Genomic DNA, 23,523 nt, shown 5'->3' with positions numbered 1-23,523 from the left:
CCACAGACACACGCGAGGCTAACCATTCCCACGCAGGAGTGCATGGCTGTCTCGCTGTCATGGGAAGAGGATGCTACCCTGTAGAGTTGCACTCGCTGGAAATCCAAGTGTCAGCTGACAAAATACCAGGATGGGGACCACTCTCTCACCCCCCCCCCCACTTCTCCCACAAGCTAAAGGGTGACAGTGAGGGGACCACCGGAGAAGGAGAAGGCAGCGGAACTGTGCAGGTTCACCAGGGAAAGGCAGCGCTGGCGGCCGCGATGGTGAGCCCGTGGTGAGCATTACCTCTTGACGGGACTCCCCAGAAGGCTCCCGCTCACGTCCCGGTGGCTCTGAGAACAAGCATCCTGCATCAATAGCTAACAGGCTGTCCAACCAGATGCTCTCTGGGTGGGATGAGAGGATGAGAAAACAGACCTGTTGTATGTACGCTCTTGTCAACCTGTTGCCGTGGTCAGAGGGGCTGCCGGTGCCGTTTGTTTAGCAGGGCCCCTCCTCTGTGGGAGGCAGACCAGACTGCGTGCCTGTTTCAGCGTTTCCTCTTGTGATTGGTAGCATACCAGGTGCTATCAGTCATGCATTCCCAAAGCGCCTTTCCATCATGTTGAAGGAACTTTTTTGTTTTGTTTTTTTTCTCCCCTAGAACAGAGCCTGCATCCAGCAGAACCCCAAAGAGCGTGTTTTCCTAAGCAACCCTGGGGCGCGCTTTCACGGCCCCGCCTCCGTACCTGTGACGAGACTGGAGATGATCAGCGGCAGCACCAGCATCTGCAGCATCCGCATGAGCAGCTCCCCGGGGAAGGAGAAGTACTTGACCTCCCGGTAGGTCATTCTGTAAGGCCGGAGTGTGAATCCAAGGATTGTCCCTAAGGCGGGGGGAGAAGAGAAGAAGAAGAAAAAGGGAGTCTTTTTGAAACTGAAGTAACAGTCCTAGAAAACGGAATAAGGATTTGGCTGGTGATCACGCCTGTCAGGACAAGCTAACTTTATTTAAGCAACAAATATTTGTGCTCTTTTGAGAGCAAGGGCTGTGCCCAGCTTTTCAGTCGGTCTGGGAGGGGATGGCAGAACCCAGGGCTTCAGGTAGAAGTTCTGGAAAAGTTCTTTGTCTGACTTAAATGCGGTGGAATCCATTTGGACATGGCTCAGTACAGAGGTACAAAGATGGGGGCATAGCTAGGAGACAAATGATGTATCCCTGAACAAGGCAATATAACGAAGTCCCTTCGTACAGCAGATGTTTAGAACGACTAGCAAATGGCCTACAGCGGGTGGTATAATTTTATTTTTTCCAAAAGAAACCAAACACGTCCTCCCGCTCACGCTGCTAACCCATTTGCATCATTCCTGTCCCCGCACACCACTCTTTCTACACGGTCTTGGCATCGCCTGGGCAACCGTATTGTACAGACTTGTTAGCTCCTGGCAAGAGAAGACGGCAAAGTGAGCGGAGACTTTTTTCTCAACCATTTTCCCCTTAAACTTAGAGGAAATTAAGGGAAGGAGAGGGCAATTTTCTCCTTAATTTTCGTTCCGCTCCTGAAACTTTAAAACATATGTTTAAAATAATAACTTTATGTGTAAATCCAATTGCCCATGCTACCTTTTGAAATATTTGGAAATTAACAAAGGTATTGAATAAATTTTACTACTTCTCCCTTCCCCTAATTCACGTTCTTTGCCCCAAAATTTTAATTACTCCATCATTGTAAATTTTTTTCTTTTGCCCAGCTATTACTAAAATGTGTCTTATAGAGAAGTAGCTATTCATGTAAGCTACTGGTTAGGGGGTTGGGAGAGAATACGGGGTAGACACAAGCTTTTCCAAAGGATGCAAGCAGTCTTTCCAGGAAGCTGCACCATCCTAACTTCTTATGATATGGGGCACAAAGTTCATTTCAAGTGTCGCTGCAACTCCAATTTCAACTCTTGGGTCTCAGCAGCCACGAAGCATCTATTCTTTGATGACATACTCTGATACTCCAATTAGGAGTCTGTATCTATGTGACTAAAAAAAAACCATCTGTTTCACTCAGTTTTCTGGGTCCTCGGGAAAACATTTATGGCCTTTTTTCTAATGTAACAGTAATATATTCAAGAGAGAAACATTGATTTGGAAAATGTAGAAAAGTGTCAGCAAAAGTCTGGCCATATTGGTTCCACCACTGAAATAGCACATAGCTCATGCTTTACGGAGCTCTCAGTATACGCCGGCATTGTGGGCTGTGCTTTACCTGTGTTAGAAAGTGTAGTTCTCACAAAACCCCCAGGAGGTAGGTGCCGCATAACCACTAATTCACTGATGGAGAAATCTAATCACAGGGAACTTAAAACTTGTCCAGTTCCAACAGCTACTCAATCGCAAAGTCAAGTAGCCACTCAAGTGGCAGAGCTGGGAGTGAAGTCCAGGCAGTTTGGGCTCAGATCTCACATCCTTTTGATTTTTCTGTGTGTGTGTGTGTGTGTGTGTGTGTGTGTGTGTGTGTGTGTAACTGACTTGAGAGAGAGGAAGGGAAAGGGATAGAGAGAGAAACATGGATGAGAGAGAAACCTCATCGATTGGCTGCCTCCTGCACACTCCCTGCTGGGGATCAAGCCCACAAACCCAGGCACTGACCAGGAACGGAACTGTGACCTCTTGGATCCTAGGTCGACGCTCAACCACTGAGCCACGCCGGCCGAGCAGATCTCACACCTCACATACTTCCTGCCTCTCCACTTAGGGGAAAGACAACCCCTGTTAGTGCTTCCTTGAGCTTCTTTCCAGAAGCGTTAAATAAATGGAAAGCAAGCAGGAGATATTTTTCCAGATATGGTCACGATAAACTTCAATTTTAGGTCTCATGATATCAAATCCAATGATTGTGCTAAAACTTCCTTAATACTTCCTTTGAATGAGAAGGCTTTCTTTTCTATACCTCGGGAGCTGAGAGTATTATCATAAAAAATTGTTAAAACAAGCAAAAATTATAAATGTGCTGAGTAAATGGTATGTATTTTTTGTTTTTCCTTTGAATTTACTTAATATCTAAAGATGTTGATCCTGCCCTAACCGGTTTGGCTCAGTGGATAGAGCATCGACCTGCGGACTCAAGGGTCCCAGGTTCGATTCCAGTCAAGGGCATGTACCTTGGTGCGGGCACATCTCCAGTAGGGGGTGTGCTGGAGGCAGCTGATAGATGTTTCTCTCTCAGCAATGCTTCTAACTCTCTATCCCTCTCCCTTCCTCCTGTAAAAATCAATAAAATATCTTTAAAAAATAAATAAATAAAATAAATATCTTTAAAAAAAATAAATAAAAATAAATAAAGATGTTGATCCTTTCTCCTAATTGTATTTTCTCCAAGTGTTTTCTAAATCCTACTAGTTTAAGAGTTTATATATGTATATATGTATTTGGTATAGATTCTTTACCTAATCAAGATAATTACCCTTTGCCTATAAAATATTTGCTAAAATTATTATTCTAATTTGCTTGCCATATATTACTACTTTAATATATAGAGGTGTTTTGCACTTTATAAAATAATGTCTGTGTACCTTTTTTATTAGGTGATTTCTTCAAGAGTTATAAACTTTCACTTCCCTTCCTCTCCTAATTTTAATACATCTTTAATTCAGTTTTGCTTCTTTGTTTGCTTTGTTTTAAGATATTGAACTTTTCATCTTCCTGAATTTGGTTTGGGGTAAGGCATTGACTTTGGAGTTTCAGTACAAGACTCTGGTTAAACCTGGGTCTTTCCTGCTTATTCATACCAAGACTTTATCTCCTAATAAGAAAGTAAATCAATAAAAATTTATTCTTTTTACTTTATTTCTAAGTCAAATGTAATTTCACTGGAATTCTGTTTTCTGGCCTTTATTTAAATGCATTAAAACTTTTGTCATTCAATTATAACAAAAAATATATACACAGTAAACACAGGAAACTTGTTTTGGTCATTTGGAATTTGAACATATCAAGCTAATAGAATTTTTCTATATCCTCCAAGTAACTATTTAAGACCAGGTTTGGGTTTACAAGGACATCTCTAAGCTGGCTGTTACTAGAAATGTCTCTATCATATACAACAATATTTTCAAGGGTCAGTAGGACCCATGCTAGTCCAGAAAATCTATTTAAGTTATAAGTTAGAAAAAATGGGTAGAATAGCTGCTCTACAAATGACACAGATTCTAGGAGCAAGGGACAAGTCAGTGTAGGTGGAGGAAGAGATTATTCTTTCTAAACACTAGGGGTACTTGATCCCAACCCCCAAGGTCCAATCTTTGCCAACACGGATGCTACTCCCCTCTCTACAACCACACCAGGGGCACGCTTCCCACCTCTTTCTCTCCTGGGTGCTTTAAGTACCTTCTCTGCTCTTCCTCCATCAAACCCCACATTTACTCAGTGCAACTGGTTTTCGTCTAGGTGTTAGGAGGCAAAGCCAGCCAGCTCAGTGAATGGATTCTGGGCACCGCGTAAATGATAAAGTCTCTTAACTCCCCAGTCTGCCAAATAAATATCTAACAGACAACAGCAAGACAGTCAAGGAGCCAACATCTCAAGAGGTGGTGAGATTTTTTCCTTCTGTCTTCTTCCAGTCAACAAGCCGGTTTGCTTGGAAGTACAGTCCTGACATCAACAACTCTAGTCTGTCTCAGTTTCTTTACATTCTCCAATGCAAGAACCGCATTTTCTAAAAGCTCCTGTTTATAGTAGGGACACCAGAGGAGATATCACTTATTTATAAGGGCTAGTTTTAAGTGAAATGCTTTGAACACAGGAGTTGTTTAGACTAATAAAGATTGTTAATACTTTAAATCCGTTTTGTTCCTTACCACGCTTTGATCTGTTTACTATCTCTGTGTTTCCCAAGCGAGCCAGGTCTACTCTTGGGGAGGAGAACATGTTGCAGAAGGGGAAGATTTATTGAGCCCTTACTGTGTGTTAATGGTAGCATGATCCTCATCGCAGCTGTATGAAGTAGATATTATCATGTCTATTTTCAAGATGAATACACTAATTCATCTTACTAAAGGTTACAGAGCTAGGAAGTGAGGGATTCTAAACAAAGCCTTCTACTACCTATAATGCCTCTTCAACACAAACACAGCCTGGAAGCCTGAGTCTAGCTCCTGGGTGTTCAGCATTGCTATCCTCTAAACTGTGGGAACATTGGAGTGATAATCTTGGATCTGCTAGAGGTGTCCTGGGGGCACCCAGCCCATCTTGAAACCCATTACAGGTCCTACACATGAGGACCTCAACATATGGCTATTTGTGCCATGTCACTGTTTAAAAGGGCTACACTAAATCCCCTTCCGTGGCATGATTTAACTTGTATGAAATTTATTAATGAAAACAGCCCACCTTTTCCCTCCACAGCACACATTTAAATTCTTGGAAAGCATCAGCAGCAAAGGTGGAAAGGACATGACCTGCTTCAGGTTCCCGTGGGTAATGACAACAGCTAACAGTCCTCAGCACGTGCAAGACGCCAGGTCCTCACAAGGACACTGCCTCACAGATCAATGGAGGCCAGGACGACTAGTAGAGGGAGGACCAGAGTCACTGAGAGGCCAGGTAAACTGCCGGAACCTCCCAGAGGGCATAGGTTGGGGGGGCGGTCCATGTAGAGAGGGGTCAGCCGGCTTCCCCACGGCCAGGAGAGTGCCCAGGGAGTCTTCACACCCACTGCCCAGACTCCTACTCACTATGGTCATGCTACTAACGTAAAGGGCCCAAGTGAGTACATGATTTAATGATTGGGTTTTTGTTCTATTTTGAATTAGGTTAACTCATTGTAGAGCTTAAGCTGGGAAAAGGTTTTGTTGATCTTACTTAATGAAGTCAACACCTAGCATTTTTCAATTCCAACAAAATACCAATCTCAAACAAGATACCTTTTTCTTGCCTGGCTGGTGTGGCTCAGTGGTTGAGCATTGACCTATGAATCAGGAGGTCACGGTTCAATTCCTGGTTAGGGCACATGCCCATGTTGTGGGCTCGTTCCCCAGTGTGGGGCACGCAGGAGGCAGCCGATCAATGATTCTCATCATTGATGTTTCTATCTCTCTCTCCCTCTCCCTACCTCTCTGAAATCAATAAAAATACACATTTTTTTTAAAAACCTTTTTCTTCGGCTTTCTGCTCCCACCGCAGCATCAGGGTGAAGTCGGTGTGATGAGGTTGGCTGGCTAGCAGCATCCAATCAAGAAAAAATGCTCTGAATGCGAATCTGCTTTTTTGGGTGAGCACTTCAGGTTTCTGATCACATTCTATCCCAGGAACAAAAAGCTCTCCCTGAAACACATTTTCACAGCCTGATGCTCAGGCTTCTCAGCGTCCCCCCTCCACCTTCGTATCAATTCAAGGGGCAGGGCGGGAGGCCTGCTTCCAGGGGAAAGCAGCTCATGGCCCCTGCAGGGCGGAGCCCCATTAGTGGGCACTTAGGCGCAGCACATTGATTGAAGTTCCCAGAGCCAATAAGCCCTTTGCGGCCACCCTACCTTTAGTGCAAAAGAACGGATGCTTATTATTGATTACTCTGCAGAAATAACAGTAATAATCAGAACGCCTTCCCAACAGGATCGGTGAGAGCTGAAGCAAACTCTGCTAAGTTCCCACCGTGGTGTCATTACGCAACACACAGATGTCACAAGCAATGTCCAGGCTGCTCACTCTCCGCCAACAGTCTCCTCTCATTTCTGTTTGCACATTTTAACAAGATTTCTAGAATCTAGGAAATAACTGGGCCGCTTCAGGTGACCAAAACGAACTCTGCTGGTTGAATGCTGCGAAAAAAGATGCCTTTTTATTTAAGTACTTTCTCTCTCCTACTGTGGAAAGCTCAAGAAGAGAGTCCATCAGGGGTCTCCTGTTTCCCCTGGGGAGTCTACACAACAAACACTTCTTTGGGAGATTAAATGTCACTCTGCTTTCTAAATAAGACACAATGTGCACACTGGAGCCCCAGAGAGAGGACATCGTGGGTCTGAAAGCCACACACACAAGTTAAAAGCCAAAGACCTATTTTAAGAATTTGGTCCATATTTAATCTGAAAAACAAAAACAAACAAAAAAAATACACTGAAAATATTAGAAAGCCAGAAAATATTTGAGTTAAAAAATGAGGGCAGTTTGAAGTAAAATTTGGAGCAAATCACCCAATTTATCTTTTGGTAAACGCTGGAGTTTGAAATAGTGAAATATTAGTAAAGTTTCTCCCTCATCTCCAAACTGGGTCATGAACAGATTGGCAGACCAGTGCCTTCTAGAGTAATTATTCAGAATGCAAAATTCTCCAGAAAACGAGAGGGTGCCCCCAGATTCTCAGATGCCAGCAGAGAATCTAAAAGTAACTTGACATTGATCTTGAGAGGCCTCACGTTCCGAGGCTGGCCATAAGAAAACCACCAAATGCCCACCTGAGATGGGCCCACTCGCTCTGCCAGCCTTACACTGCCCACCAGTCAACGGGCATCCAAATTCTAACTCAGCAAAACTTGGCCTATTGATCTTTAGCCAGAAAAGGGGCCATGCTGTCCACTAGTATGCAAGACAGCTCAAGGAAATTAAAGTATCAAACATTTTTGTTGTTAGTGGATCACTGGTTCATATAACAAAATACTACTATTTCTCAGGTAGGAATTTTTTTTTTTCCATTTTCGTAACAACAACAAAACAAACCTAGCACTACTCTGTCTCAAGATTACAACTATCATGAGATGCAATGTATTAGACACGCTGTCTGATGTAGCAAAATCGCCAAAGTGACACCCATCACCTTTGCCATATTCTCTTGGTTAGAAGCAAGGTCACAGGTCCCACTTACTCTGACAGGTGAGCTGCATGGAGTGGTTAGGGGTCTGTGTAACCTGCAAAATCTCTACGCCTATTCACCAAGCTACTTCTCCTGTGATGTAGACAAACTCATAGAGAAGATGCTTTCAAGATGTTTTGTGAATGAGTGATGTTGGGATTTTAGCTCCAGCCCTGCCTTTACCTCTCATGTGATCTTCTGTATGCCTCAGATCCCCTCCTCACCAATTTATAAACAAAGAAGGGTTTAAACATCACCCTCTTTTTAGCCTGGACTACTGTGGTACCTTCTAACTGGTTTTCCTGCTTCCACTTTGGATCCCCACAGTCTATTCCCAGCATAACACCCAGCGGGACCCTTTAAGACCTCCTCTCTGCTCCCTCCACTGGCTCCCCATCCCCTGGGAGTGAAAGCCTAGGCCATGCAATGTCTGTACCTGGCCTGCCTCCCTATCCCCACTATGCTCAGATCTCATCTCCTTCTCCCTTCACCTCTGTTTCAACGTCTGCCTCCTTGTTCACACGATCCCACTTTATGGCCTTTGTACTAGCTCTTCTCTAAGCCTAGAACTCTTCCCAGATAGTCACAGGCTTTACTCATTTAAGATTTAGTTCCAATGTCATCTTTCTTCAAAAGGTCTGCCCTGAACTTTCTTTTCCCTTATCTCGCTTTATTTCTTTCAGTCGTTATCACCTTCCAAAACACAATATAATTTTCTAATTTATTATGCTTATTGTTTGTTATTATCTGTCTGCTGAAATATAAGCTCCATGAGAACAGAGATTTTCTTTGTTTATTATTTTTCAGTTTTGTTCACTGTACATTAAGCCCTCACAACAGTTCCTGGCACGGTAGGTGCTCAATTTTTTGTTGAATGAATGAACACTCAGGATGACTGTTGCTGTTCAGATGGCCAGTATTCATGAGCGCCTGGCCCCCAGCTGGTGCTGAACAGTGTCCCGGATGGAGGAATCATTGTGTTACACAGTAAGTCTTATTCCCCACTGCCCTCCGTGAGCATAGCAGCCTACTTGCAGGAACAACCCTCTTCCAAACTGTCATTCCTCTCTCATGATCTGTGACACTGGTTCTTGACTGAACTATGACGACTCATGCTTATATTTCTAGACTCACAAACGAGGAGTGATAGGTCCTGGTCCCTCAATCTCTGACGGGCAGTTTTTGTTTGTTTGTTTGTTTTTTGTTTGTTTTTGAAAATGAAGGCCAGCAGGTGTGAAAGATCATGGACTGAGAGTCACAGAGGAGGTTTCTGGACCTGATACTGCCAGTAAATACTTTACTTAAGTGATTTAACCTTCATATCCAACCTACAGGATTTAATATCATCATCTTGCAGATGAGGAGATTGGGGCCTAGGAAGTATAAGCCATTTGTCCAAGGTTACGTGGCTACTGAGTGATGCTGGCAGAATGAGGGCTCAAACCTTGATCTGCCTGTTTCCACAGCCCAATATATTCAAATCACATAATCTTCTGGAGCCTCTTTTGTTTTTTTATCTGAAAAATGGGAAGGATCGATAGGAATAGGCAGTATCTAAGATCTTCTTGAAATTTATATTCTCAGCTAAATATTCTGAGTTTAAAGGAACCAAAGAACCATGTATACCAAAAAAGCATTATAAAGCTTAGCTGCATTATATGAGTTCATCTTGTGTCTTCTAATGAATTCTACAGTCCTGGATAATGTACATGAAAACATGTAAGTCCAAAAAAATGCTATGTCAATTTTGTCATTACAGTAATTATGACAGGTATGCAATAAATCATTTGAGGGATCAAATAAAAGTGTCTGTTTCAGCCGAAACCGGTTTGGCTCAGTGGATAGAGCATCGGCCTGCGGACTCAAGGGTTCCGGGTTCGATTCCGGTCAAGGGCATGTACCTGGGTTGCGGGCACATCCCCAGTGGGAGATGTGCAGGAGGCAGCCGATCAATGATTTTCTCTCATCATTGATTTCTCTCTCCACCCCCCCCCCCTTCCTCTGTGAAATCAATAAAAATAAATATATTTTTAAAATATTCTATTTGAGAAATAATCATCATCAGAAATAAAATCCTTAGAACCCATTATCTTCCTTTCCGGTCAAAAATATTGTTCCAAGGGGTAGAAACTGGAAATGGGAGATATGTAAAGTTTCCAAGTTGCCCTGTACCTTCGGCTCGTGTGCCATGGGCTTGCCAGGCCGCACATGACAAAGCACACTCATCCTTACCCCTGCAGCGGCAACCGTGGGCCAAACTGCTTCCTAAATCCCACCATCTGGGGGAGTAAATTGCAACCTCTATGGGGTATAAATTAGCAATATTTATCAAAACCCCCAATGTGTATGCCCTCAGTCTCAGCAATTTCATTTCTAGGGATGTGGCTCACAGTCACCTGGGTGAGATTACTAAGATACAAAATTGTTCACTACACCATTAAAAAGATCGTATCTAGAATCTGGAACCAACCTAAGAGTCCGTCCACTGGGAACTGCTTAAACAACATGGTGCACCCCTACAATGCAGCCCCAGGGCAGAACGGGAGGCGTTTTCTGTGTTAACAAGGAATAAGAGCCAAGAAACAGTGCAAAGTGAAAAAAGCAGGTGTGAAGTGGGCTGTGTACACCATGCTACCATTTGTATACAAAGGCAAAAAAAAAAAAAAAGTGTGCATTTTTATGCTCATAAAAGAACGCTAAAGGCACAGAAGAAACTGATAAGAGGGTACACTGAACACCTGGGGACATGGGTGGTGGAATACTCCCACTCTTTCATTCTATACCGTTTTGTACCTTTTGATTTGGGGCAGTATGCATTTATGCATTTCACAGGTAACATAACAAAAGAAATAAGCAAAAAGAAATGGCCCACAATTTTTTTAAAAATCTGACTGAAGTGTCTCCTACATCTTTTCTGTTAGACGCTCTGATCGTCCTAAAGCGTCGCTTTGGGTCTGGGTTGGCTGCTCCTCGACGCTGCTTGAATTTGCTTCCACATGGAGTTTACTTAATTGGGGCCACGCTGAGGAAAGCCACCGGTGCTCAGATCTGTGGTGTGTGGATCACTTTCTGACCAAACAGCTTGTTTTTCTGGAGACCAGGAAGTGACTGTAAAAAAAACTTTGAACTCAATCGTTATAGATAGGCTCATGGGCTGTTAGCCGTTGGAGTTGCAAGGGTACCAGGGCTGCAAACTCACATGGCAAGCCACGCGGCAGAGGTGACACGCTGGCTCATCATCCATCATGTTGTGCAAAGCACCGCAACGCCGGAACTTACAAAGTCCTGGGAAGTTTATTGACTCTCAGCTTTGTTTACATGACTACTTCATTTGCCTTAAAAAAGCAAATCTCAGAGCACAAAAATAAATAAATCAATACAGACAGCTTGGGCCAGAAGCAGAATCTTAAAGGACTCGTCATTTCCTTCTTGATGCCTTCACCTTCACTTTCGGCAACAAGCTGAAGACACCGGCAAGCATATATATATATATCTCCCTGGGGTTTTGCCTTCCTCGCTTTAAAGATGGAATTTCGAGTGATGCTAAAAGCAGGGGCCATCTTTTTGGGGTGAGAAGGGCAGCAACTGTCCATCGCTACTCTCATTAGGGATAAATGAGCTTCATCTTACAAGATTCCAAACACAAAGTCGCTCACTAACAGCCCACTGCCTTCCCCTGGGAGGCAGCAGGCTGCGGCCTGGCATCATCGCTGGAGAACCGGAGAAGTCTCTTCGGGGACAGGAAGAATGGAGTTGCCCTCTCTGGAGACAGAAACTCAGCCTTGAAATTCAAAACTCAAGTGTGCCTTTCAGCTCGCAGCTCCTCAATTTACCTACGAATCTTTGATATGATGCCCAGTGAGAAAAAGGAGTGCCCGTCCCCACCTTATCTTAATCCATCCAGGGTGCACCTTCCTTTATCTAGTTCTGGCGCTTTGTTCTTCTTCTCCGTTTGGTTTCAAAGCCACTGGAGTGCACCTCTTGATGGGGCACCGTGGTGGGAAGAGTCTTGGTCTCCCTAGGGCAGTGGTCGGCAAACCGCGGCTCTCGAGGCACATGCAGCTCTTTGGCCCCTTGAGTGTGGCTCTTCCACAAAATACCATGTGCAGGCGCGCACACACAATGCGAAGTTGACTTAAAACTTTAAGTAAACTTTATTAAGTTAATTTTAGGGAACGTTGTGGAGTGAAAGAAGATGCAGTGTCGAGGATGGAGAAAGGTATGTGGAGGTGGTTTGGACATATAGAGAGGATGAGCGAAAGGAGAATAGGCGACACAAGTATACGAGTGTGGATGGGAGAGTTGGAAGGGGTCGACCTCAGCGAACGTACCTCAACAGATTGAGGACGTTTTTAGCCAAGGCCAGCTTAGGAGTCCCCTAATTAAGTTAATAACAATGTACCTACCTATATAGTTTAAGTTTAAAACATTTGGCTCTCAAAAGAAATTTCAATCGTTGTACCGTTGATATTTGGCTCTGTTGACTAATGAGTTTGCCGACCCCTGCCCTAGGGAATAAAGTCTGGGCAATTTTGACAGCACCAGCGCTTGACATAAACTCATAATTTTTTTCCTGGGTGAGCACAATGATGGAACTTTGTGTCCTGAAGTTCTTGGTGTGTTTCCTCATCTCACGGCAATGATACTGCTCACCGCGCTGCCAGGCCAAATGCTTGATGAATGACAGCATGTCCGTGTTGCATAAATACCGAGTGCCCGGCACCTGGAATGTACGGTTTGGAGACGGTGCTTACATTCCAGTCGCCGCTTCCAAACAGCTAGGCTCTTCCCCGGCCTGTTTACTCTGGAGCACAAACAGGGGCCCACGGCTTCCCTCTGATTTATGGGGGCCGGGCCGCGGGCGGGAGGCAGCCGTGGCCGCGCGGAGGTGTGCCTCACTTGTGTCCTCTGGCCTTGGCATCACACCCAGAGGTCCTCGGAAGTCAAGGCCAGACAAAGAGGCTGCTGGTTAGACTGGACAGGACGGATTGGGGGGTGGTCAGTGTCGGAAGAAGGTCCTTCCAACTGCACAGTGTCCTGGACTAGAAAACACTTGTCGATCCATCCCACACATTCTGCTGAAGAGGACGGCAAATCGGACTTTTAACGACAGAGTTCTGCAGTTGGAAGCCGGCATTGGTGTAAATGTACTTCGCTGTTGAAAAGATAAAGAGGCCCAGAGATTTGTCTTAAATCGTAAGGTGAGTTAGTTGGTGGCAGAGCCGGGTCTGTCACCAGGACTGAAGGCTCTCGGTGCTTTCTCAGCCGCATCCGGACACTCGCAGGTACAGGTACCGATCAGCAGGGGGCGGGCTGGCCCTGGGCGCACGCGGCTGTGAGCGGGTGGGACCCAGGGCTTTGCCGGCCCGCACCGCCACGGGGGGGGGCTATTAGTACTGCAGGCAGTTGCTCTGGACACACCTGCCTATTTGACTACCTGCTCGAAAGAGAAACACATTTGGAAATCGCCTGCTCAGTTTGCTCATTATCTGTATGAACAGGAAGAAAACACAGCAAAATAAAATCCAGAGGGCCTCTCGGAACGCCACGCCTTCAACATAACCTTTACCAGCCCTGCTAGAAACCAGCAACGTTTCTCCTAAAGTTCCCGCAGCCCTTCTCTCGCCCTGCGGGAGGGGGCGGGGCAGTGAATGAGCAGGAGACACCAAAACTGGAGGAAAGGAGGCCAGGGAGGTGCCCTCTCCCCTGGCCCAGGTGGCAAGAACATGCTCTGGGGAGCAGGAAACATTTTCTCAGCAACTCCCCGTTCTCCTGAGAGGCGCCTGCTGCCCAGTACCCGCTCCCCTGAGCTGTCCAGTACCCCCTCCCCTGAGCTGTCGGAGGTGCGGCCTGCGATCACTCTCTGCCTTGGCTCAGGAGGCGGGTGGGTGAGGGATTGAAAATGACGGTATCACTTACTAGGAGCCTTTCATCTCTGCCTCTCAGAGCCCTTTACAACTATTAAGTCTCTTCCTACAACCCTCTTGGCTCTCTTCTTAGCCAAGGAAACAGAAGCCACCCCTAGACCTAAACCAGGGGACCTGCCTGTCCCCTTCCTGCTCCCACTTCACCCCCCCGCCGCCCCCCGCCCCCCCGCCACCCCGTCCCTGGGTCTCCGTTCCCTGCAGACCAGCCTCATCCAATCAGCGTCCTCACTCGACGCCAGAGCGAAGACGGAAGCCCAGGACCAGGGCTCTCCAGCTTCTATGGACACTTCGCCTGCCCGGCGCTGAAGACAGTGTGTAAGGTCCCGTGGCTTAAGTGGCGGCGCTGAGATACATATCTTGGCAGAGGTGTCAGAATGACTCTGTTTCCCACGAAGCAACAGGCGCAGTTCCAGAAATGGGACATGAACCTAAGTGTCCGGAGCCCGTAGCTCTGATCCTCTCCGCCAGGCTGCACGGACTGCACCCACCATAGGAGGCACCCCCCCCCCTACCATCACCCCCCCCCCAACGCTTTATGAAAAGGTGGGAGAGAGGCTGGGATCCTCGTGTGCCATGAGCACATGGCAGGGACTGCTCCCCCGACAGCTTTTCGGGGTTCTGCCCCTGCAGAAGCAGCAGAGGAACATCAGGCTCTAGGCCTTACACCCTATTCCTGTGTCACTTCTGCAGAGCAGGGCATTGCAATCCCCGCTTCTCGGCTCTGAGGGCCTAACCCTTCCCTCCCAGCCCCTCAATCTCCCTCTCTCCCTTCCCATTCCCAGAGAGTGTTGAAGAAACCAGAAATCCGAACCCGGAATCCGTTCACTGGATTCCTGTTGTTCAAACTGTGTGGTGATGCCTTTTCTCCATTAGGAGAGGGGATGTCAGCGTGGGTACCAGGCTGTGCCCACACCACTGACTCAAGGAGTTGGCCTGTTGGTCCCACCACCAGTCGCTTCGGCGCAGTCGCTGATGGCTGGCCAATCCCTGGGCCCGTGTGGCTGAACTGCCTGCCTCCCTAGATAGTTCATGTGTCGGAGAGACACAATTCCACAGTGGCACTGCGGGGAGATGATTGCTTTTAGTCATAAAGAAGGGCATGGAGTTCACACTGTTCTGTGAATAGACTCACTTACAGTAGTGTTTGCAGTAGGAGAACCCGATTCATGGGTCCTTATTTATTTAACATTCAAAGACAGCTCCAGTCCTTGCTCCGGCTGGAGAGAGATGGTAAGAATACCTTCCAAATCTTTACGGGGAGCCTCTTGCACTGTGTCTCCACTGCCGTGGCATCCCACATCTCAAAGTCAACACGCCCCTACCTGATCGTATTATCACCCCCTCCTGTGTCTTCCTCTATTCTATCTCTACTGACGGCACCATCACACCTCAGTCACCCCAGCCAGGAGTTGGACCATCGGCTTACGGTCCACCTTTCCTGTCAACACTCCCTGACAACCAATCACCAGAACTCAGGACGACCCTCGTCCAGAGGGCTCCATTCATCCTCTCCTCTCCCTCCCTCCTGCTCTTATGTCCATGCACACCCTTAGCTAATTGCTGCAATAAAACAATCGTGGACATTCCCTGAGACCAGCCACCAGCGCCCAGGACACTGTGGTGACCGAGTGTGAACGTGGAGCCAGAATGGTGGATTGGAATCCCAGTCAATATGCTTCAACTGTGGGATAAGAATCTGAGCTTCAGTTTTCTCATCTGTAAACCGAGATTACGAATACCTCCCTCCCTGGTATGCTGTGAGGATGAAATAAAGCTAACATACTAACAACACTGACAACAGTGGCTGGCACACAGTGGAAGTGTGCAGTGCATATTATCTGAGCAATGGTAGGTGAGGAAACCGAGGTCGGAGCAGTAAAACTCCTCCTTCAGGATCACACACCTACTAAATAACACTGCCGGCCCATGAATCCAGGTCGAAAGCAACATTCTTATTCTCTTCCGCATGGCACATCTGGGTTGTTAATAAGAAAGTGGAGCCTCTAAAGTGCTCTAGAACAGCATGCAAACTATGATCTCATTAAAAACATTTAGAGTTAATGACAAACTTCCCTAATATTACCTATGAACCTTGTCTATTCCTTTGTCATCTCATTTCATCCATCTCTCCTGCTAAACTACCTGAGGGCAGATTCCCCATTGCATAGCAGCACAGGGCCAGCTATGCGGCATTTAATAGTTGTTAAATTGCTGAATAGCATAGAATCTTCTTATAAAAAAGAAACTTGCCGAAACCGGTTTGGCTCAGTGGATAGAGCGTCGGCTTGCGGACTGAAAGGTCCCAGGTTCGATTCCGGTCAAGGGCATGTACCTGGGTTGCGGGCACATCCCCCAGTGGGAGATGTGCAGGAGGCAGCTGATCGATGTTCCTCTCTCATCGATGTTTCTAACTCTCTATCTCTCTCCCTTCCTCTCTGTGAAAAATCAATAAAATATATTAAAAAATAAATAAATAAATAAATAAATAAAAAAGAAACTTACTTATTTAGCAGATAATAGTACTAGGAGATAATATATGAATGTGGTTAACATAGTCAAACTTTCAAAAAGTTACTTAGAGGAAAGTACTATTTCTTCCATCCCATTCCCCAGACACCCAGCTCCTATCTCAAGAGGCATCCATGGTGACTAGTTTATTATACATATGCTAGAGGCCCAGCACACGACATTCGTGCACTGGGGGCGGGGGGGTGGGTGTCCCTCAGCCCAGCCTGTGCCCTCTTGCAGTCCAGGACCCCTCAGGGGATGTCCACCTGCCAGCTTAGGCCCACTTCCTTCGGGCAGGGAGACATCCCCAAGGGATGTCCTGTGCTGCTGTGGAGGCGGCAGAGGTCCCACCACTGCCGCTGCACTTGCCAGCCGTGAGCCTGGCTTCTGGCTGAGTGGTGCTCTCCCTGTGGGAGTGCACTGACCACCAGGGGACAGCTCCTGCATTGAGCGTCTGCCCCCTGGTGGTGTGCGTGTCATAGCGACCGGTCATTCCGCTGCTCAGTTGATTTGCACATTAGCCTTTTATTATATGGGATTCTTCAGCGATATTAGGGAATTGCATTGAATTTTAGTGCAATTTAAATTTCTTGCCAAAGATGCTTTATGCACATGTAAGCAGCACGTTTTCTTTTCTAAAAAGACACCAATTTCTCTCAAACCCACAAAAGGACAACCCAAACATAAACTCTGTGTGTGTGTGTGTACGTATGTACGCACGTGCGCACACATGTGCGCGCCAAGAGCAAAGGAAGGTGCTAGTTGTAAAACCACCCTCCAATTCTATGCAATTCTATTTACAGATCCCTCCCCTCCGAGCTGAGCTTATGATCCATTTCTTTGGCCTGAGATTTCATTTTTATTGTGCCGTTCGTTCCGTGGACATGGAAAGAGTAGGCACTCTGTGACATGAACACGACCCAGGACTTTCCATGTCTTTCAGCGAGATGTCTGAGGTTACTCTAACGTACTACAATTTGAAGCAAGAAAAGTGCTTCCTGGTGGGAGAAAGACAGAAATCACCGTTCCCAGCGTGGTTTTCGCCAGACAGAGGTCTGCACTGGCCCTGGCAGGCACCTACCTAACACCTTAGCAACGAACTCTGAAAGGGGCTTAGCACTTGGCGTTGCCTTCTCCAGGGTTGCTAGCCTGCTCCTTTTACGTGGGCTGTGTCACACGGCATGGCACACTCAGACTTGGGCATCACTTAGAAATGACATCAGAAATGTCATTGCTTAGAAATGACATCACACCAGCGGGCCTATGCCTGTGCTTGCAGAGGAATTGGTGGGAAATATTTTCAACTCTCTGCTTTATTCTGAATAAAAAAGCCGCATGTCTCTACTCCTCCATAATATTTTCTAGTTTCCATTTCTACATACTAAAGGTACATTCATTTTATTTCTAAAAGACAAAACAAAACAGACTGAACAAAAAAAAAATACCTTAATATAAGGTTTTCTGTCTTTTTTATGTTTAAGTGATTAAAACATAAGAATTTGTAAACTAAGTATCGGCTATAGTTCTTCTCGTCTCATCTTTGGGGAAAGCAGCTATTTTCTTCTTCCTCGCTAGTCTCTTCCCAGTTTGTTTCTATACGACAGCAAATAAATTAGAGAGTTGATGCTTACTCATTTTTTATTTTAAAATTGATTTTTGTTGTTTCAATATGACGTTAAGGGTTGATGTTGAGACGTGTTCTTTCCCTGTTATTTCTTTCAGGGCTGATGTAGACGTGGTGCCCAGTGACAAGCCAAACGGAGCCTTTGTTGGCACGGGGCGTCCACGGGAGATGCACCCAGAGATAACGGAAGGGCTCTTCCTTCTCTCCGAACTCTGCTTGCTACCAAGTTGTCTATTTGTGACTCCAAGTCTTTGGTGTAGACTCAGTGGTCGCTCTGACTGTCAATGAGCTCTTTTATGTGCTTCTTTGTTAGTGCCTTCTTCTTGTTACGTCTACCTCCTCAGTTTCCATTCGAAAAGCCAACCACCAGGGCACCCTGCCAAGCTATCTCCGCCGGCTCAGCCAACTCACTGCAGTTCTCACCCATCTGAGGAGAGTCCTCCTTGGGCTCGGAAACGATCCCAGGGCTCACAGAGAAAATGGATTCCCTAATTCTGGCATTGTCTTCTTCCTATTAGATACGGTATTTGTTTGTAATCGTGAACTTACTTCTCCATCAGTCTGCTTTCTATGCTCAGGGGTTTTTTTTGGGTTTTTTTGTTTTTTAAAATATATTTTATTGATTTTTTTACAGAGAGGAAGGGAGAGAGATAGAGAGTTAGAAACATCGATGAGAGAGAAACATCGGTGAGAGAGAAACATCGATCAGCTGCCTCCTGCACATCCCCCACTGGGGATGTGCCCGCAACCCAGGTACATGCCCTTGACAGGAATCGAACCCGGGACCCTTCAGTCCGCAGGCCGACGCTCTATCCACTGAGCCAAACCGGTTTTGGCTATGCTCAGGTTTTATTACTTTCCGTTCTTTAACTGAAACACTTCCGTCCTAGAAACTGAACTCTTCTGGTGTTTAGCGCACACCATTTGGAATAAGCGTTTCTGCATCTTTTCCAAACATACTCCCGCATCACTGAGCTCTATTATTATACATATAGGATTGCAAAATAAATGGGTGTTTGTTAAATGACTGAGAGGGATGTGGTTTAATGATTTGTAGGAGGTTTAGAAGTTTTCTGCCGAATCTAAATGACAGTGCTATATGAATGCATTGGCACTGCTTGCTTGGCCTCTACCAAGTCAGCTACATTTCCCCGCCTGGCATCCCTAACAAGATGTCAGAAAGTCCACAGAGGAGAAAGGTGGGCTGGCAGAGTGGCGAGGAGAACGGCCTCTGGTCGGAGACAGCCTGAGTCTGACTTCCAGCTCTAGCATTTACTAGCTGCATGTTTTGGGTCAGGTGACTTGATGTCTCCTTGTTCAGTCTCCTCATCTGTAAAATAAGGATCACAGTCCTCATCCCTACCCACTCACTTCAGAGGCTTGTTTAAGGAATAAGTAAGCTAATATATACAAAGCGCCTAGAAAGTAGGTGCAACGGTACTATATAAAGCTGGTCTCTCTTAGTCCGCAGCTATTGCTTGTCTTGACAACAACCGTAACTCAAAGCAAAAAACGAGGTGAGCATACAGCATTTTACATCAACTTCCAAGGCAGTGACACAGTGCTGGAATACTTCTTCCAGGAACACATTCGAAGCTGGGAGCCGACTAAAGAAAGCCATTACTTCCCTGCCTCAATCTGGACACTGTCTTTGAACATCTCTACAATGAACTAAAGTCATTAATCACCAACTATTACTCACAGGAGCCAACGATGCTGAAATGGAATATGCCTAAGGTCTTGAGACAAACTACTCTTGCACTGTATTCCTACTTATCTGCAATTTAAGAATCCAATATTGGGAGGGGAGGGGGAAGTTATAATTATATTTACATGCTACAAAATTTTCTTAGCTTTTTTTGTCATTATCTCTTTAGGTTTGATGGGAGATCTTGGCAAACACCAAGGTAGAGATTGAAATTATAAAAAATGCCCTTTTTATGTTGACACATTATTAGAAATTTAAGTTAAAGCATTAAAAAAATTTTTTTTTACAGCATGGCACTGACTTGCGTGTTTATTAGCCAAAGGATTTCTATTTGGGGTCAGTCAAAAGCTCCAACTAGGCAAGTAGTTTCCTCAGCTATCTTTTAAAGTAGGATCAATGCCACCCATAAGTAAGAAACTACTATTTCAGATGCCAATACATCGAACAAGACAATAATGTTTTATTACTACAGATTGCTATCAACCATCCTAAATTTGTAAGAGGCTGAAATGTTTCAAAAAGGTATAGCTGCCCTAACCGGTTTGGCTCAGTGGATAGAGCGTCAGCCTGCAGACTCAAGGGTCCCAGGTTCGATTCCAGTGAAGGGCATGTACCTTGGTTGCGGGCACATCCCCAGTAGGGGGTGTGCTGGAGGCAGCTGATTGACATTTCTCTCTCATCGGATGTTTCTGACTCTCTATCCCTCTCCCTTCCTCTCTGTAGAAAATCAATAAAATATATATTTTTAAAAAATTTATAAAAGAAAAAAGGTATAGCTATTTGTGGCCCACGCTTCAGGGCAATAAATGAAAGAGATCTGTGTTAACACTTCCCCCATTTACCCTTCCCAGTCACTTTATGAGAGAGTGCAAACACATTTAAAGATTTGGCCTTTACATCTAAAAGTTGGCTACTCAAATCAGCACCAGTTAGAATATAATTACTCTTAAGAGACGTGTATCTCATTTTGGGTGTACTAATTGTATAAATTAGTTTTAAGTGAAAGTGACATTGTATAATGATTACATTTTCGCCAAATCTAACAGGCTTGCCTTTCTTTTGTTTGTTAATCAACTGCTCAGGCCTGATGATTAAATGATTACTCTTTGTCCTTCTATGAGTTGGGAAAACATTTGATTTACTTCCCTTTCCACACAATCAATCAATTGATTTGCAGAATGCCTAATGCTGCTTCTCTCAGATTCCCATGAGTTTATTGCTCCAAACATGCCAAGGGACTGTCATTTACTGGGGAACTGGGGCGGGGGGGGGGGGGGGGACGGGGGGGAATCTTCAAAGCCAGAAGAGAGCCTGGGCGATCATTCTGAATACCTACAATCAGTCCATCTGATAATATTCCCAGGCAGCCGGAGGCCCCTGAGAAACAAGAGCGAGTCTTCTCGGTTGTTATCAAATGACTTACCCACAATGACTGCGGTGACGGTGAGCAGCACAAAAGCATTCCGAAACAGGTAACTTTTAACATCCTCCTTGGTGATGTTCTGCACTTTCTTCTTGGCCAAGAGCGTGCGCTTCCGGACGCCTTGCTGGAACCTCTGCATCCTGCCGCCCGCCCTGGGCTCTTCTCCTCCGTTGCTTTTGGTCATCCTTTACTTCTCTAGGAGGGTCTCTTCTCTGCCCCTCAATGTCTCGGAATCACCCCCAGAGAGCCAGGCCCCTTCGGTGTTTGAGAACACACCTAGAGCGAAGAGACAGGAGTTACATCTCCAGCGGGGAGAAGTCAGTGAGCTCCACACCAGGAGGCACTGGGGGCAAACTGCATGCTCTCAGTAGGAATCACCATGGAGGTACAATGAACGCCTCCACTGGGCCTATCTGCCGGGCCACGTGTGGGAAATGTGCGTACATTCAGAATACGTGAACAGAAACCTGTGTTCTACTTTTAGAAATCTGTCTTCCCGCCTCCATGGAGGCTACAAAAGGGTTGATCAGAGCTGGGATGACTGAACACTCTTACCCCCACCCCATTTCCCAGAACCTAGCTGAGAGCTTTGCACAATGTCTGCCCTCAATAAATGTCCAATTGAATTGAATGCACAGGAAACACTCAATAATTACTTGCTGGCTTCTGTTGTAAGCATGGTGAAGGCATAACCAGGTCAATCAAGTGAACTGAGGTATTGATATTTCACAGTTGGAGCTTCCTGTTATAAACAATGAAGCGAGTATTTTCTCCATTAAAAAAAGAATCATCAGAATGTCAACTAGGGCATATGGCCATGAAAAGAACACAAGTAGCCACAGGACTTGGCAACTACATTTGCCTATTTCACAAGGCAACTTCTGAATTTTTTTTTCCTGTAAAATAAGAAGAATCCTCCGGGCACCTCTATACACCACCTGAAGTCATAATTAACTTCCACTTTTCTTACAAAGAGGAGTGCAAAGCAGCATTTGTCCTTGTGGCAAACACACCGAGGTCTTCTGAGGAAGCTCTCCCAACTTCTAAGTATTTTAAATGCTAGGATTTCTAGAACAGAGGAGATGAATCCAATTTTCATTCCAAACGTTACAGCTTGTGGTTTCTAGTTTCTCTAAAGGGTTCCCAGGTTATTAAAATCGAAGTAAATCTTTGCAGAGGTGGAAATCGTTTTTGAAAAATCAAGGGATACCTCCTGCTGCTTTACAAGATTTCTAATCCCTAATCTTTACCACGGATCAAGCCAAGCCAAAACAAAACAAAACAAAAAACCAACCAACCAACCGTGCCCGTGGACGTGTGTGTCTGGCAGCACCAGCAGCCTGCGTGTGCGACCGCGGGGGAGGTCACTGGCAAACCCTCGGGCGCTTCTGGCAAATCCCAGTGTGGAGAAAAAAAAAAAAAAAAAAAAAAAGACTTGCCTCACAGTGTTGACTTTTAAATACAATTACAGGGTGGCGTCAGCGATAGTAAGACCTACACGTTGTCTAAACACCTCCCAGCAGACGAACCGTGTAGGGAGGAGTGATGAAGAGGAGACGCCAAGACCAGATTTTTTTCCTCCTGATCTGATTGCCTCCACCAGCCAGTCACTGCTCGGCAGAGCCGCCCAGCCTGATCCCTTCCCAGATCCCCAGCCACAACCTGCCCCTCGTCCCCACGAGGGACTAAACGCCAAATCCACGCAAGCCCCGGCACAGAGACACACCCCGCGCTCGTGACATTCAGTGACCAGCGTGGACGTGATCGACCCAAATGGCTAGCGTTTCCCTCGCCACCCCTCTGCCGGGGAACGGAGGCATCCCGCCCGCAGGAGGAATCCCGGCGCCCGACTTACCTTTCCCGACTCTGCCGGGTGGGAGGGAGCCCGGCTGTGCCCCGGGAGCCCAGCAGGTCGGAGCGGAGGGGCGCGCGGGGAGCCGGCGGGCATGTGCTCCGGGACCGAGCGCCGCGCCTGCAACTTAAGGAAAGGGGCGGAGCCGGCGCGGGCGCGGGGCGGGGCGGGGGACACCCGGCCGGGGCGGGAAGCCCGGGGTTCTGGAATATCGATGGCTCTGGGCGCCCCGGCAGCAGGCGGCCGGCTTTGTTTTGCTCCCGAGACCCCTTTCTGGCGCGGCCGGTCCGCTTTCATTGTAAATGCCAACGGGGGCAGGAAGGCCGGAGGAGGCAGCGCGCCGCGCGCCGCGGGCTGGAGGTCTGGTCCGAGCGTTTCCAGGGAGCCTTTCCGAGGCTGCATTGAAAGATCTGGCTTTATTCTCGCAGGCTCCCTGTCCTTGGAGAAACGCGAGAGCGTGCTCTTTGGCCTGCTTGTACCGTGTTAGGAAAGAGTCCCTCTCTTTAGAATTGGGCACATAACTGGCATTTCTTGGGAAGATCCTGGACGCAGTCTCGTGGGGGTGGGGGTGGGGTGGGAGGGATGCTTGCTACAGTTCTCCAAACTTGCCTAAAGTTACTCAAAACACAAGCTGAGACATGCCTCTATTTAAGCAGGTTAAACTCTATTA

At 46.3% G+C, this 23,523-nt stretch overlaps 1 protein-coding gene across 1 annotated transcript in view; it reads right to left on the bottom strand.

Moving 5' to 3' along the window:
• The window catches only part of SLC1A3 (solute carrier family 1 member 3), a 73,372-nt gene extending 50,155 nt beyond the window's left edge, over positions 1-23,217 (bottom strand). Inside the window, exons 1-3 of the mRNA XM_081090144.1 lie at positions 22,857-23,217; positions 21,002-21,277; positions 732-869 (exon numbers count right to left, since the gene is read on the bottom strand). Coding sequence (XP_080946270.1) covers positions 732-869; positions 21,002-21,185 — 322 coding nt within the window. The 5' untranslated portion in view covers positions 21,186-21,277; positions 22,857-23,217. The remainder of the gene's footprint in view (positions 1-731; positions 870-21,001; positions 21,278-22,856) is intronic.
• Positions 23,218-23,523: the final 306 nt, after the last annotated feature.

The sequence above is a fragment of the Myotis nattereri genome (genome assembly GCF_964212035.1).
Source record: "Myotis nattereri genome assembly, chromosome: 4".
Classification (NCBI taxonomy): domain Eukaryota; kingdom Metazoa; phylum Chordata; class Mammalia; order Chiroptera; family Vespertilionidae; genus Myotis; species Myotis nattereri.
This window is presented reverse-complemented; position numbering and strand designations above follow the sequence as displayed.